Source organism: Pseudorca crassidens, chromosome 3 (assembly GCF_039906515.1).
Source record: "Pseudorca crassidens isolate mPseCra1 chromosome 3, mPseCra1.hap1, whole genome shotgun sequence".
Classification (NCBI taxonomy): Eukaryota; Metazoa; Chordata; class Mammalia; order Artiodactyla; family Delphinidae; genus Pseudorca; species Pseudorca crassidens.
In genome coordinates this window covers 61,024,650-61,039,078 of record NC_090298.1, presented here as the reverse complement: position 1 = coordinate 61,039,078, position 14,429 = coordinate 61,024,650, and the positions used below count along the sequence as shown (strand labels likewise).

The 14,429-nt window shown below is 44.8% G+C and overlaps 1 protein-coding gene across 1 annotated transcript in view; it reads right to left on the bottom strand.

Annotated features, from left to right (window-relative positions):
• The window catches only part of PDE8B (phosphodiesterase 8B), a 286,354-nt gene extending 272,919 nt beyond the window's left edge, over positions 1–13,435 (bottom strand). Inside the window, exon 1 of the mRNA XM_067731048.1 lies at positions 13,322–13,435. Within this exon, the coding sequence (XP_067587149.1) occupies positions 13,322–13,345 (24 nt within the window). The 5' untranslated portion in view covers positions 13,346–13,435. The remainder of the gene's footprint in view (positions 1–13,321) is intronic.
• Between the last annotated feature and the right edge of the window lie 994 nt (positions 13,436–14,429).

Genomic DNA, 14,429 nt, shown 5'->3' with positions numbered 1-14,429 from the left:
CAATACAATACCAAAAGTACAAGCAACAAAAGAAAAACTGACAAATTGGACTTCATCAAAATTAAAAACTTTTGTACATCAAAGGACACTATCAAGGAAGTGAAAAGACACTCCACAGAATGGGAGAAACTATTTGAAAATCATATACCTAATTAGGGTTAATGATCCAGAATATATAAAGAACTCTACAACTCAACTACATAAAGACAAACAACCCAATGGAAAAGGGGGCAAAGGACTTGAATAGAAATTTATCCAAAGAAGACATACAAATGGCCAACAAGCGTATTAGGGAAATGCAATTCAAAACCACAATAAGGTGTCACTTCATACGAACTAGGATAGCTAAAACTTTTTTAAAAAGAAAAATAACAAGTGTTAGTAATGATGTGGAGAAACTGGAACCCTTATACATTGTTGCTGGTGGGAATGTAAAATGGTGAAACTGCTATGGAAACAGTTTGGCAATTCCTCAAAAAGTTAAACACAGAGTTACCATATGACTCAGAAATTCTACTCCTAGGTATACATCCCAAAGAATTGACAGCAGATGTTCAAAAACCTTTTCATGAATGTTGATAGCAGCACTAGTCACAATAGCCAAAAGGTGGAAACAACCCAAATATTCATCAACAGATGAATGATCAAACAAAATGTGGTATATCTATACAATCGAATATTATTCAGCCATAAAAAAAATGAAGTGCGGATACATACTACAACATGGATGAACCCTGACGACATTATGCTAAGTAAAAGAAGTCAAACACAAGGACCACATACTATTTTTCTATTTATATGAAATATCCAGAGACAGAAAGCAGATTAGTGGTTGCCAGGGGCTGGAGGAAGATGTGAATGGGGAGTGACTGCCTAATGGGCATGGGCTTTCCTTTTAGAGAGAGCAAAATGTTCTGGACCTAGAGAGTAGAGGTGGTTGCACAATATTGTAAACATACTTAACAGCACTGAATTATATACTTTAAAATGGTTTAAATGGTGAATATTATGTTATGTGCATTTACCACAATAAAAAAATCAATCAATATAATTCACTACTTTAATAGAATAAAAGAAAAAACATACCATCATCTCAATAGATGTAGGAAAAGCATTTGACAATTTGCTACGTATTCATGATAAGAACTCTCAATAAATCATGTGTAGAAAGGAAATTTTTCAATCTGATTAAAAAAAAATCTATGAAAAACTGACGGCAATCATCCTACTTAAAAGTGAAATGAGGAACAGAGGATCAGGAACAAGGCACAGATGTGCACTATCACCAAATCTATACTGGAGGCCTTATCCAGCACAATAAAGAGATAAAAAAGAAAGAAAAATACTCAGATTGGAAAGGAAGAAGTAAAACTTTATTTATTCACAGACAACATAGTTGTGCACATAAAAAATCCTAAAGACTCTACAGAGAAAGCTACTAGAACTAACAAGTGAATTTAGCAAAATTACAGGATACAGGTCAACAATCAAAAATCAATTGTATTCTATATACTAACAATGAACAATTGGAAATTGAAATTTAAAATACTATTTACAATGATATTAAAAAGTATAAAAGTTTCTCTCTAGATCTCCACATTGAAAGCTATAAAACACTGCTGAGAGAAATTAAAAAGTCCTTAATAAACAGATACGTATAATATTCTTGTATCAGAAGACTTTATATTGCTGAGATCTCAATTCTCTCACAATTGATCAATAGATTCAATACAATTCTAATCAAAACCCCAGCAGGTTTTGTTGTTGTTGTTGTTGTTAGAAACTGTCAAGGTGATTCTAAAATTTATGTAGAAATGCAAAAGACCCAAAATAGCCAAATGAATTCTGAAAAAGAACAAAGTTGGAAGATAAACAATACTTGATTTTGAGATTTAATATAAAGCTATAGTAATGAAGACAGAGTGGTATTGTCATAAGGATAGTGTCCACATACAGACTCAGGTTATGAGAGTCAATTAATTTGCAATGAAAGTGTCAAGACACTTCAATGGAGAAAATACAAGCTTTTCAACAAATGGTGGTGGAATGACTGGATATCCATATACAAAAACAAAACACAAACAAGCAACCCTCATCCCTTACCTTACACCAAACACAAATATTAACTAGAAATAGGTCATAGAACTAAAGAAGCTAAACCTAAACACAGGAGAAAATCTTTATGAACTTCAGGGAGGCAAAGATTACTTAGAAAGAATGTAAAATGCATAACCCATAAAAGAAAAAAAACTTGATAAACTGGAATTCAACAAAAGTGTAAAAGTGTGCTCCTTTGAAGATAATTTTAAGAAAATAAAAAGGCAAGCCACAGACTGGAAGAACTATATATTCAAAGATGTATCCAGAATATATAAAGAATTCTTACAATCAATAACCAAAAGACAACTCAATTAAAAATTGGGCAAAAAGTTTGGAACAGACACTTCACAATACAAGACATTAAAATAGCCAGTAAGCACGTGAAAAAAAATGCTCAGCATCATTATTAGTCATTAGTGGAATGCAAATAAAGCCACAATGAGATACATCCTCTAAAATAGCTAAAAATGGAAGAGGCTGACAATACCAAGTGACAACAAGGATGTGGAACAATTGGAACTCTCATACATTGCTGTTGGGAAGGTAAACAGTCTGACAGTTTCTTATTAAACATACACTTACCTTACAACCATGAGATTTCAATTCTAGGCACTCACCCAAGAGAAATGAAAATATACGCCCAGAGGCTTGTCTAGAGCAGCGCTTAAAATAATAGCTCCAAACTGGAAATAACCCAAATGTTCATTACCAGGTGAGTAAATAAATTGTAGTACATCCATAAAACAGAATACAACTCAATGATAAAATGTGACAAACTAATTGATATACACAGTAATATGGACAAATCTCAAAATCATTACACTGGGTGAAAGAAGACAGACACAAAAGGCTAATGTATGATTTTCTTGATATTAAACTCTAAAAAAGATAAATCTAGTCTACTGGAATAAAAAGAAGACAAGTGACTACTTGAGGTCTATGGTGGCTTTGAGAACTGACTGGGCAGGAGCACAAGGGATGGGATGACAGAACTGCTCTATATCTAGACTGTGGTAACGATTCATGGGCATATTCTGTGATTGCATACTTTGCCCAAACCAGCAAGCTGTACACTTCAAAGGTATATATTTATTTTTTTAAAAAACTTGCAACATTTGCCTGATGTTATAGACTGAAGTGTGCCCCCCAAAATTCAAAGGTTGAAGTCTTAACCCTCAATGACTATACTTGGAGATAGAGCTTTTAAGGAGGTAATTAAGATTAATGAGGTTATAAGGGTGGGGCCCAAATCTGATAGGACTGGTGCCCTCAGAAGAAGAAGAGACACCATAGAGCTCTCCGTGAGCACACAGAGAAAAGGCCCTATAAAGACATAGCAAGGGCTTCCCTGGTGGCGCAGTGGTTAAGAATCCGCCTGCCAATGCAGGGGACACAGGTTCAAACCCTGGTCCAGGAAGATCCCACATGCTGAGGAGCAACTAAGCCCATGAGCCACAACTACTGAGCCTGTGCTCTAGAACCTGAGAGCCACAACTGCTGAAGCCTGTGCACCTAGAGCCTGCGCTCCACAACAAGAGAAACCACCGCAATGAGAAGCACCGTAACTAGAGAAAGCCCGCGTGCTGCAACGAAGACCCAACGCAGACAAAAATAAAAAAATAAGTTAAATAAATAAATTAAAAAAAAAAAAAAGATACAGCAAGAAGGCAGCCATCTACAAGCCATGCAGAGAAGCCTCCCAGAAACTAACCCTGATGGCACCTTGGTCTTGGACTTCTAGCCTTCAGAGTTGTGAGAAAATAAACATCTGTTGTTTAAACCACTCAGCCTATGGTATGAGAAATATACCTGAGTATCGAGCACAAGAAAATAAACTCACCAATCCTTACTAATCATGTTATTCTTGAGCCTATTTTGCCTTTAGCTGATTGAAATTTTTCTGGAATATGTATTGAGAGGCCAGCAGTTGTTTTAATTCTGTAGAAGGCCTTGGCCAACAGATCAGACAGCTGATGCATATGTTAGACCCAAAGTGATGGTGGGATTTTCAGATCTGTGAAAGCAGTCATTGAAACGACTGATATCGTTGGGACCAAGTGAAAGGAAGCTCACAAGAGCACCTCTGTCACACCCAGGTGTGTGTCAGGTCATGTATCAGGGAAAGACTTGCTTTCTCTTGGCTTTTGGTTGTGACTCACTTGGCCATGGCACCACATCCATGGATGGTGGGCTTCTCTTTTTCTCTCTACCATCCCAGTTATCAGATACATTTCTGCAACCAATGATTCCATCAGTTCTCATCTGTCCACTGATTAGGTTCATTTATTTAGAGTGATATTTTTCAGCTAACAAACTATGATCCACCTTTCTCCTTTAAAACTATCTTAGGGGCCCTCAAAGGTTGGTTATGAGGAAAGGCTTCCAAGTGGAGGTGGACCTTTATTTGGACCAAGGCTTCACCCTGGCTCCCCTCAGCCTATTCTCAATACAGCAGCCAGCATGATCCTCCTACAGCTTAAGTCAGGCTCCATCACTCCCACCTGGCTCAGAGCCTTTACAGCAGAGGACGAGGCCCTCAGCGGCCTGACCCTCTGTGACCTCTCTGACATCAGCTTCTACCTGCCACACTGGCCTCCTTGCTGTACCTTGAACATGTGGATGCTCCCTCAGGGTCTTTGCACCTGCTATTTCTCCTGCTTGTAACGCGTTTCCTCACTATCCACGCGGCTCACTCCCCATTTCCTTTGGGTCTCGGCTCAAATGTTACCTTTCCAGGGAGGCCTTCTCTGACCTCCCTAGTGAATAAACCAACATTCCCCACCCCACCTCAGGGAGTCCTTTCCGGCTTTACCTTCGCCCTGGTGCTCTTTCTCCCTAGCACATACTGCCCTCTGACTTGCTTGCTTTCTCTTGATTCACTCTCTCATTCTTTACCAACTCCCCACACCAGAAGGTAAGAACCAAGGGAGAGAAACTTTGTCTGACACATGCGGGAGGCTCAGTAATAACTTGTCACGTGGACAGTGGAAACCTGCTCCTTTTATAGAATAGGAGTCAGAGGAAAGAAGCTACCATCCTCGGCTGCCTTCATCCTCCTCTGCCACCCACAGCTCTTCCTGGCCTCCAGATCTCGCTCAGACAGAAACTGAGAAAAGTCCTGCAGACGAGCATATGAGGCAGGGCTTTGGGATGAAATAAGAATGTCAGCTACGGGCTTCCCTGGTGGCGCAGTGGTTGGGAGTCCACCTGCCGAGGCAGGGGACGCGGGTTCGTGCCCCAGTCCGGGAAGATCCCACATGCCGCGGAGCGGCTGGGCCCGTGAGCCATGGCCCACTGAGCCTGCGCGTCCGGAGCCTGTGCTCCACAACAGGAAAGGCCACAACAGTGAGAGGCCCGCGTACTGCCAAAAAAAAAAAAAAAAAGAATGTCAGCTACATGCGGGCCGAGGCAAGAGGCCATCCAGTGTTTGAGGCAGGTGGGTAGGATAATCCAGTGGCCCCTGGGCTCCCTCCTTCCCTCCTCCTGAGGGCTACACTTTCCACCAGGGCTTTCTCAGATGGACTGACCGAACTGGAATAGCCTGACAAGAGACTGGTTCTCTCAGCCCTCAGGCCACCCATGCAGGGCCTGGAGCAGACAGAGCCTTGTCCACCACCTCCAGCATCCCAGACAACATCATCATTGCCCTCTGTGGGCTGTGACGCAAAAGGGTTGGGACATAGAGCTTTCCCCTTCCTCCAGACGCCTTCCCCTCACCTCCTTCCACTCTCCTCTCCCATGTTCCTGCTTGTTTTCCTTTCTTGTGCAATCCCTGCAGCTGTGCTGTATTTTCTGCTATTGTAGAGATCAATGGGGGAGCTATGGCCCTTCCAACAGGATGGATTCCCACAATGTGAGTGACAGCATGTTGAGAACTTCCATGCCTGCCGCATTAAAAGATCTGAAATGCCCTTCCTTATTAAACAGAAAAACCTGCTCAACAAAAGACGGTGAAAATACCTCAGTGGCCACTGTCCCTCGGAAAATGCCATTCTGAGATAAAACTGCACTTTTCCTCTTTGAAACATAAAATGTGTATTGCAAAACGATGCTGTTTAAGCACATATGCCATTCAATGGGTTGTTTGACAAAGAGGCTCATAGTAAATGCTTTGTCAATATTATTTATCTTAGTCTTCCTCATATCACCACCACCAGCCAGGACAGGACAGGATCTAGAACTCCCCAGCCTTGTAAAGCACTCTTGGGTTACTAAGATCTTTGTGCAGTTTTCAAAACAGAGGAGACTTGATGAGGAATTGAATTTTCCTCTTCACATTCCATTCCTTTGCAAGAAAAATGGCCTTGAATTTTCCTTTTAAAAATGCTAAATGGGGGCTTCCCTGGTGGTGCAGTGGTTGAGAGTCCGCCTGCCGATGCAGGGGACACGGGTTCGTGCCCCAGTCCAGGAAGATCCCACATGCCGCAGAGCGGCTGGGCCCGTGAGCCATGGCCGCTGAGCCTGTGCGTCCGGAGCCCGTGCTCTGCAATGGGAGAGGCCACAACAGTGAGAGGCCCACATACCGCAAAAAACAAACAAACAAAAAATGCTAAATGGAACTAGAACAAAAGATCCTAAAAACTTAGAAAAATCATTTGTTTTCCTATTATTTAATCAGCCATGGCCTCCTAACACATGTACAAGGGTAAGGAACTCATGCAGTGTTAATGCATTTATGAGGTCACCTTCTTAGCAACATCCCAACCACTCTTGGTAATGCTCTCCATAGATCTCACTCAGGAGCACTCATATTTGCAATGCAGGATATTGGCTGGCCATGTGTTTTAGATGATTGCCTTTTCATCCATTTATACTTCCATTTAATTTTCCTAATCATCTAGGGAAAAGTTTGAAATCCCTTTCAAAGATCAGAACCGGGGCTGGGACTAGGATAAGGCAGCTAGACTGCAATTTTTTTTTCTGGTACGCGGGGCTCTCACTGCTGTGGCCTCTCCCGTTGCGGAGCACAGGCTCCGGACGCGCAGGCTCAGCGGCCATGGCTCACGGGCCCAGCCGCTCCGCGGCATGTGGGATCCTCCCGGATCGGGGCACGAACCCGTGTCCCCTGCATCGGCAGGCGGACTCTCAACCACTGTGCCACCAGGGAAGCCCTAGACTGCAATTTTAAGGAGGCGCTCACTCTCAGATGCTGGCCCTGCCCTTGAAGACCTCCTTAAATTTTGCAGCCTAGGCTTCTCACTCTCAGGGTCATGCAAGTGACTCTGTCACCAATCTGGAAGCTGGGGTCAGACAATACCTTGGTCAGGGAGTGTGTGTGCAGGGGAAATTAAACTGCTTGGGGGGGCAGGAGACCTATGTTCCAGTCTCCTCTTTACCACTTTTGCCATATGCCATCAAATCTAAGATACCACTGATTGTACAAACACCATCGCTTGACGTACCATTACGAAAAAAAAAATGCTGCCCATTAAACTATGACATAATGGCATAATGACAATTGTGTAAGATACAAGAATTGGCCTCACTAGCCTCTCATAGCCTTGAATTTTTTCATCTGTACTGAGGGATTAGACAATTTCTCCTGCCTTCAGTTTAGTTACTTGACGTGATAGGTAATCCTTTTGCACATATCCCAATAATAAAACATAAATCTAGCTCTATGCACTTGTGGGTATATTTTCTTTATTAAAATCATTTGGCTGCTACTTTGCAAAAAAAAAAAAAAAACGCAAAGAAAACAGAAGTGAAATTGTGTCATTCCTCCAATGACAAATATTTGCTTTATCAATATCAAATTTATACCCCATGCTCTACTTCCCTGACTCTCTTTGTAACCAGGTAAACAATAACTTTTTGTTTCAGTGCCAAATCACAGTGTAACCTTTTTGAAGTCATCTTAATCAGCGATTAAACTCGACATGTATTACCAACAATGTACCTATCTCATTGAAAAGTTGAAAACATCAGAAGCTAAAACTCAGTAGATGAATTCACAGGCAATGACAAATACATCACAATCACTGTCAGGCCAACAGCAATTGATAAGGTGCTGCCCCACCAGCAGTAGTCACAGATCCAGATAGGTAATCAATTCACAACACACTTGACTTTAAGCCAGCACTGCCCTTCCTTAGCTTCATAGTAGGAAAAAGGATGGGAAATACAGTATGTATCTGCTGTCTCGTAGGAAGGCCAGCAACTACGCCCGATGCAGAGTCTTGGCCTCCCTCTACCACAGCAGGGATGAACACAGTCGCTAGGGATGATGTGTATGGTTCACCCTGCCCCAAAGAAGCCACAGCCTTGGTTTCCTATTGGCCTCTATATCGCTCTAGTCCTGCAGGCCTAAGGCCACGTGACCGCTCCACGTTCTCCCAGTCCCAGGGCAGTTCCAGGAATCTAGAGTTTCACAATAATCAAGACAAATAATCCACCCCAGGTATAGAGAAATCCACACTTACCTTAACCCCTTATGTTTCCAAGGAAAAGTTGCTGTGAGAAGGTAAGTCTGCGGTCATCTTCCCAGGTAGGTTAAAGGGTAAAGATTCCTAACTCTCAGGTGCCATTGACTGCAAAACACACTCTGATTCCAAGGGCATTAAAATTGGCAAGTGTACATCTTAGAAAAACTGAAATGCTGCTTTTACATATCATTTTAATTGCCAACCCTAGTTGCCACAACTGAAATGGGGATGATCATTTTAATGAGTTATTTAAGGGAATATCTCTCGTGTTCCTTTTCAGCTTTCAAATCGAATTATGAGCCCATGACTTTAATGTGTGTGAGCTGTTGGATTCTGACAATGGTCATGCAATGACTATCATACTAGGGCACACATGGAAGCCCTGGGAGCTCCAGGAACAGAGCCTCTGGGTTGTCTGTGCCTCTGGCGTGCAGCCTGGGGCAGGGCACACTGAGCCTGAAAGGCTCCGTGAGCTTCTGAAGTTGCAAAATAATAATAGTCAACCATTTTTGACTCCCCTAGTATATGCCAAGCACTTTACATACATCATCTCATTTAACTGGCACAATAACCCAGTGAGGTAAATATTACTCTTCCCATTTTACAGATGAAGAAATTCTGCTGGTGAGTGATGGAGCTGGGATTAGAAGTCAGGCAGCCTGCTTCAAGACGCAGGCTCTTAACCACAATGCTTACTACCACCTCTCACCTACAGTCACCCTGTCTCACATGAGATTCACTGTCACTGATGAAAGGTTACTTGATACAAGTAGTAATATTGAGCCCCTTTAAAGAACACCCAGGGAATTTAAAAAAAACACTTTTTTTTAGGCAATGGGGGACATGCAATAGGAAGAGAGAGAAGATTCCATGATGTAGCTTCAGAAACATATTGCCCTCAAATAAAAACAGGGTGCCTACACCTCAGTAGGTGCCATCTGACAGAGACAGTGTATTATGGGCTGACGTGTGTCCCCCCAAATTCACAGGCTGAAGTCCTAGCCCCTACTGCCTCTGAGTGTAACAGTATTTGCAGAGAAGGCCTTTTAAAAGATAATTAACATTAAATGAGGTCATTAGGGTAGGTCCTAATCCAGTACAACTGGTACCTTTATAAAAAGAGAGCAGGACACAGATTTGCATGTGAGCTAAGGCCACATACAAATCAATCTCAGAAACCTGGGGTACCAAAAATGGGTATTTTAGGAGTTCATGTGTCATAGGCGAACCCATATTAAACTTCTGTTTGTGTAGGTAAAAAAATGATCAAATACGGACAATTTTTTTTGTTCATCTTCTAATTATACATATTTGCAGAAAAGACCTTGGAACGAACAAGTCCTACCACCCCTAGTTTATAAATGATAGACCTGAGACCCATTCACTGGGTCTCACTGATTTATCAAAAGCCCAAAAACGTGTTAGCAGAAGAACTGGACCCCAAACCAGAAATTACATTTCCTTTTGTGAAGGCAAGTTGGCAGTATCTATTAAAAAGTACACATCAACTAGGAACCATGCTCTTTCACATAACAATTCCACCCCTAGGAATTGATCTACCAGAAACATCTGAATAGGTGCACAGAAATATATAGATAAGAATGCCAGCCCCATATATGGTGTGAAAATTTCAAAAGAATCCAAGTGCCAACTCACGGGGAATTGGTTAAATCTGTGATGGTTCATCCAGCTGCACTCAAATCTATGTACCAGGGAATTCCCTGGTGGCGCAGTGGTTAAGGATCCGCCTGCCAGTGCAGGGGTCACGGGCTGATCCCTGGTCCAGGAAGATCCCACATGCCGCAGAGCAACTAAGCCCGTGCACCACAACTACTGAGCCTGTGCTCTAGGGTCTGCGTGCCGCAACTACTGAGCCTACGTGCCGCAACTACTGAAGCCCATGCACCTGGAGCCTGTGCTCCACAACAAGAGAAGCCACTGCAAGGAGAAGCCCACGCACAGCAACAAAGAGTATCCCCCGCTTGCCTCACCTAGAGAAAGCCCGTGTGCAGCAACGAAGACACAAATGCAGCCAATAAATTAATTAATTAAAGTGAGTAGTAATTTAAAAAAAATCTATGTACTAAAGTTAAAAAGAAAGAGGTCACTCTCTTTGCTCATGTTAAAAGATGCCCAAATCATATTAAAAGCAAGAAAGAATACCTAGAAAAAAGAAAATAAAAATACAACTCACAAAAGATGTATTAATATCCATGCACTGAGGGGTATAAAGTACCCAACACTCAGTAGGCACTTTTGACCCTCCCCACCTCCTCCATCTTGCATATCGTTTGAATGATCGCAATGAGCTCAAGGAGCTGGTCCGTTCTACCGCCTACCAGCTAGGTGATCTCGGGCAAGAAGCTTCGGTTCCCCCGGCTGTAAGGTTGAAAGAAATTATAGCACTTCCTTCAGAAGTTGTTGATGGGATTTCGTGAGACTAGGTACATAAAGTGCTTAGAACAATGCTTGGCAGACAGTAAGTGCTTAATAGATGTGCACCATTACGGTAATGATGATGTTATTCATCTCTGGAACCTGAAGAAACAAGGTTTCTTTAGTTCGTATTGTATTTACTCTGCTTTTTTTTATCTCCTTTAAAAAATTATCTTGTAAGAAAACATAATAAATCATCCTGCTTATTTCCCTGCCTGAAATTAAATAAAAAGGCAGTGCTTTTTAAAGCAGCGCTTACCCCAATAAACTCTAGCAATATTAGGCATTCTGATACTTAATATAGCCTCTAAAGACAATTTCATTATTTCATTACTAAACTGATAAACTGCTTTTCTGAGAAGTTAATATTAACAGCGTCATTCCCAGGTAAATAAGTTGTTTATCAGGTATAACCCAAGATGCCTCCACAAAGTATGCAGTATACCCAGCCCTCCTCTGTGGAGGGATCAGTTTGGGGCTTCTCCTCTACTCATTTAGGTAACAGGGTGGCTATGGCACAGATCTTTCAAATGCACAGAAAGAACCTTTTATGTAACCATACTCTAACTTAAAACAGGACTTTCTATTTGAGGTCCTTCCCGGGGCATTCTAAGTATTAACTGAGCCAGCCAGGCTTATTTCCACAGACCTTAAACCTGAAAGATTTGTGCAGCCCTATAAACAGACTGGAATTAAAACACAGTTCACCCACATTCTGATTCTGATCTAGTATTTCTTTGGTCCATGGATGCTCTGTGGAAGCAAGCGCAATTTAGACTCCAAAGAACCACTGAGCATGGGAAGGCTATGTAAGCTTGCCAAATTACTGTTACAGAAGCTCCCAGAATGAAAGGGTCTTTTCGAGCTTTTTGTGCCAGCGGAGGCCCAGACAGGTTGTGTGTCTTGCCCAAAGTTTCACAGCTGGTCAGTAGTACAGGTAGGGCTGGAACCCAGGTAGTAGCTTTCCAATAGAGATGCTCCTTCCACTGCTGGTAAATTATCATTCTTCCGTTTTTGCTTCTTGGAAAACCGAGCAAAGTTAAAACAGGGCATTCAGTGTCAGAGGGGCAGTCAGGTAGAACCGGCGATGCTAACCAGCAGATTATAAAATCCCAGAGGGCGGGTCCTCTGCCCCTCATCTACCCCCACGGGCCCTGTGTAAATGTTTTTGCTGATTGTCTTCCAACACACAGTTTAGAGGAAGTTTCTCTTCTAGGTTAGCACTATGCGTTTAACTTCAGGTTCTGACACACGCGTCTGTGATTATCAGAGCAGGCACGCCCCCCAGTGCCCCGACCTGGCGGCCCGCAAAGATTTGCGGGGACCATAGCCACCACCCAACCACGGTGGTCTTGCAGCCCTAGCAACTCAAAGCTCGCCCATAGCGACTCGTCAGCGACGTTTCTCTGGTTTTGGCAACCTGGAGACGGTAAACTGGTATCAGATTGAGCCGGAAGCAGAATGGTTGGGCACGACTAGTCTTGGGGGTACAGAGCGCCTTCTGAAGGCGAAGACCTCTCGGCAAGCCTTTATAAATGCGGGTGCAAGCCTCCCCTCCCGCAACCGTCCAGGGACCGCGTCTACTTGATCCTGGTAACTGAGTGCGCTTCAGGAGACACTCGGACGCCCAGCAGGTCACCCCCAAGTTCAGAGAGGCAGCTCTCCTGCGCAGCTTCCGCCTTGGTCGAAACGCCTCTCCTGCACGGAAGCCCTTTCTCACCCGCACTTTCCTACGCCCCACAGCGTGAGCCCCTTCTCTGCACCCACATTCCATCTCCCCCACCGGAGGAGGGTGGTATAAACATGCTCCGTCTGGGTGCCCAGCGAGCGCGGTCTGGGGAGCTGCGCACGCGGGTTGGAGTGGGTCCCCCGGATCGCGGAGTCCCGGGCACCGAAGTGCCCTGCCCTCCACCCACGCCAGAGGGCTGGGGCGGTGGGCTGTTCGCTCTCCGGGAGGGGAGGCAGCTTCGCAGCCACGGCAAGCGCGGAGGAAGGCAGGGGCACCGCGATCGCGCGGAGACGTCGTGGGAAACTCGGGGCGCAACAGGAGTCAGTGCAGCTGGCCCGACGTAGCAGCAGGTCAGCTAGTGCCAGGGAAAGCGCCACACATATGCCGACCGCGCTGTTGGTGGGCGATTGGTATTATTCGAAATTATAAACCGGGAGGTTACAGCAGACACTCGAGGTGCTCCCCTCCTGGGAAGGAAAAAAGAAGTTGGGCACCAGGACACGGAGAGACCGGGGGTGGGGGGAGCCTCTCCCTGGCTGCGGGGTGTCTAAAGGGGTGTGGGGACAGCTCTGGACGCGGGGGTGGGAGGGGGCGGCGCGCAGGATATGCGGACCCCACGCGCCGGGCTCACCTGGCGCGCACTCGGCGGGTCCATGCCGGTGGCGGGCGGCTGCTGGGCGCCCCAGCGGTGCCCTTGGCCCGCGCCGCAGCGCCGCACAGAGGGCACAGGGCTACCGCACCCCGCGCCGAGGGGCTGGTCGTTCCGCGGGACTCTGGCCGCGAGCCTGAGCCTCTTTGCGCCTTCACTCCCCAGGCGCGTCCCGAGCCAGCGAGTGCCTGGGTCCTAGCGCCCCTCTCAGGGTGTGAGCCCCGACTTTGAGCCCGCTTAGCGCCCCCCCCAACCCCTACCCCCCACCTTTAGCTATTCCGATCCCTGCAGCGCCCCTCCCGCCCCTCGAGGGAAATCGAGTCTAGCCTGCTCTGCCCAGTCTGGCGTTTCTTGGGACTCGGAATCTGGACACGGAGCTTCCACCTCACCATGCCCATCCTTTCCACTCTCTTCTCCGTGCGCCTCTATCCCCAAGAAAACACTGAAGGATCAGATTTGCCTCATTCCTCAACTCAAATTCGTATACACTATCATTTTAAAGAGACTCTAATGTCAGAGACATTAGTCATAGATAGATAGATAAATGATAGATAGATAGATAGATAGATAGATAGATAGAGATCGTTCTTCCTCAAAGTTAAAGGAGGACTTTTGTATTCAAATGAATTTGTAAAGGACACCTGATTATGTGCCTGTTGCGGGGCGGGATAGGCTGGTGAGGGGGTGTTGTCCCTCAGCCTTAATTGTGCGGACAATTTACCAACGCGAGTCAAACGTGGATCAAGCCAAAGTTACTGCTACCCTTACTGCCCCTCCCAATGTATTTTGGGAGCTGGAATCAAAGGCCTGGGCAGATACTCTTAAGCTTTCAGGCACTTTGAAAAAGTGATGAATCGGGCCCAATTAAATCCTTCAGCTGTGAATAAGCCTGGCATCCAGCTGTGGTTATTATCACACCTGCCCCATACCTGGCTCCTCTAGGGGGACGGATTTCTAACAAAGACTTAGGGAGCGTTTACAAAGGCCTTTCCTCTCTCAACTACCCACAGGGCTGAGTCAGTCCAGCCAAAACCAAGATCAACAACAGCCATCTTTTCTGGCTGACTTTCTCATCCAGAGAGGCTGATGC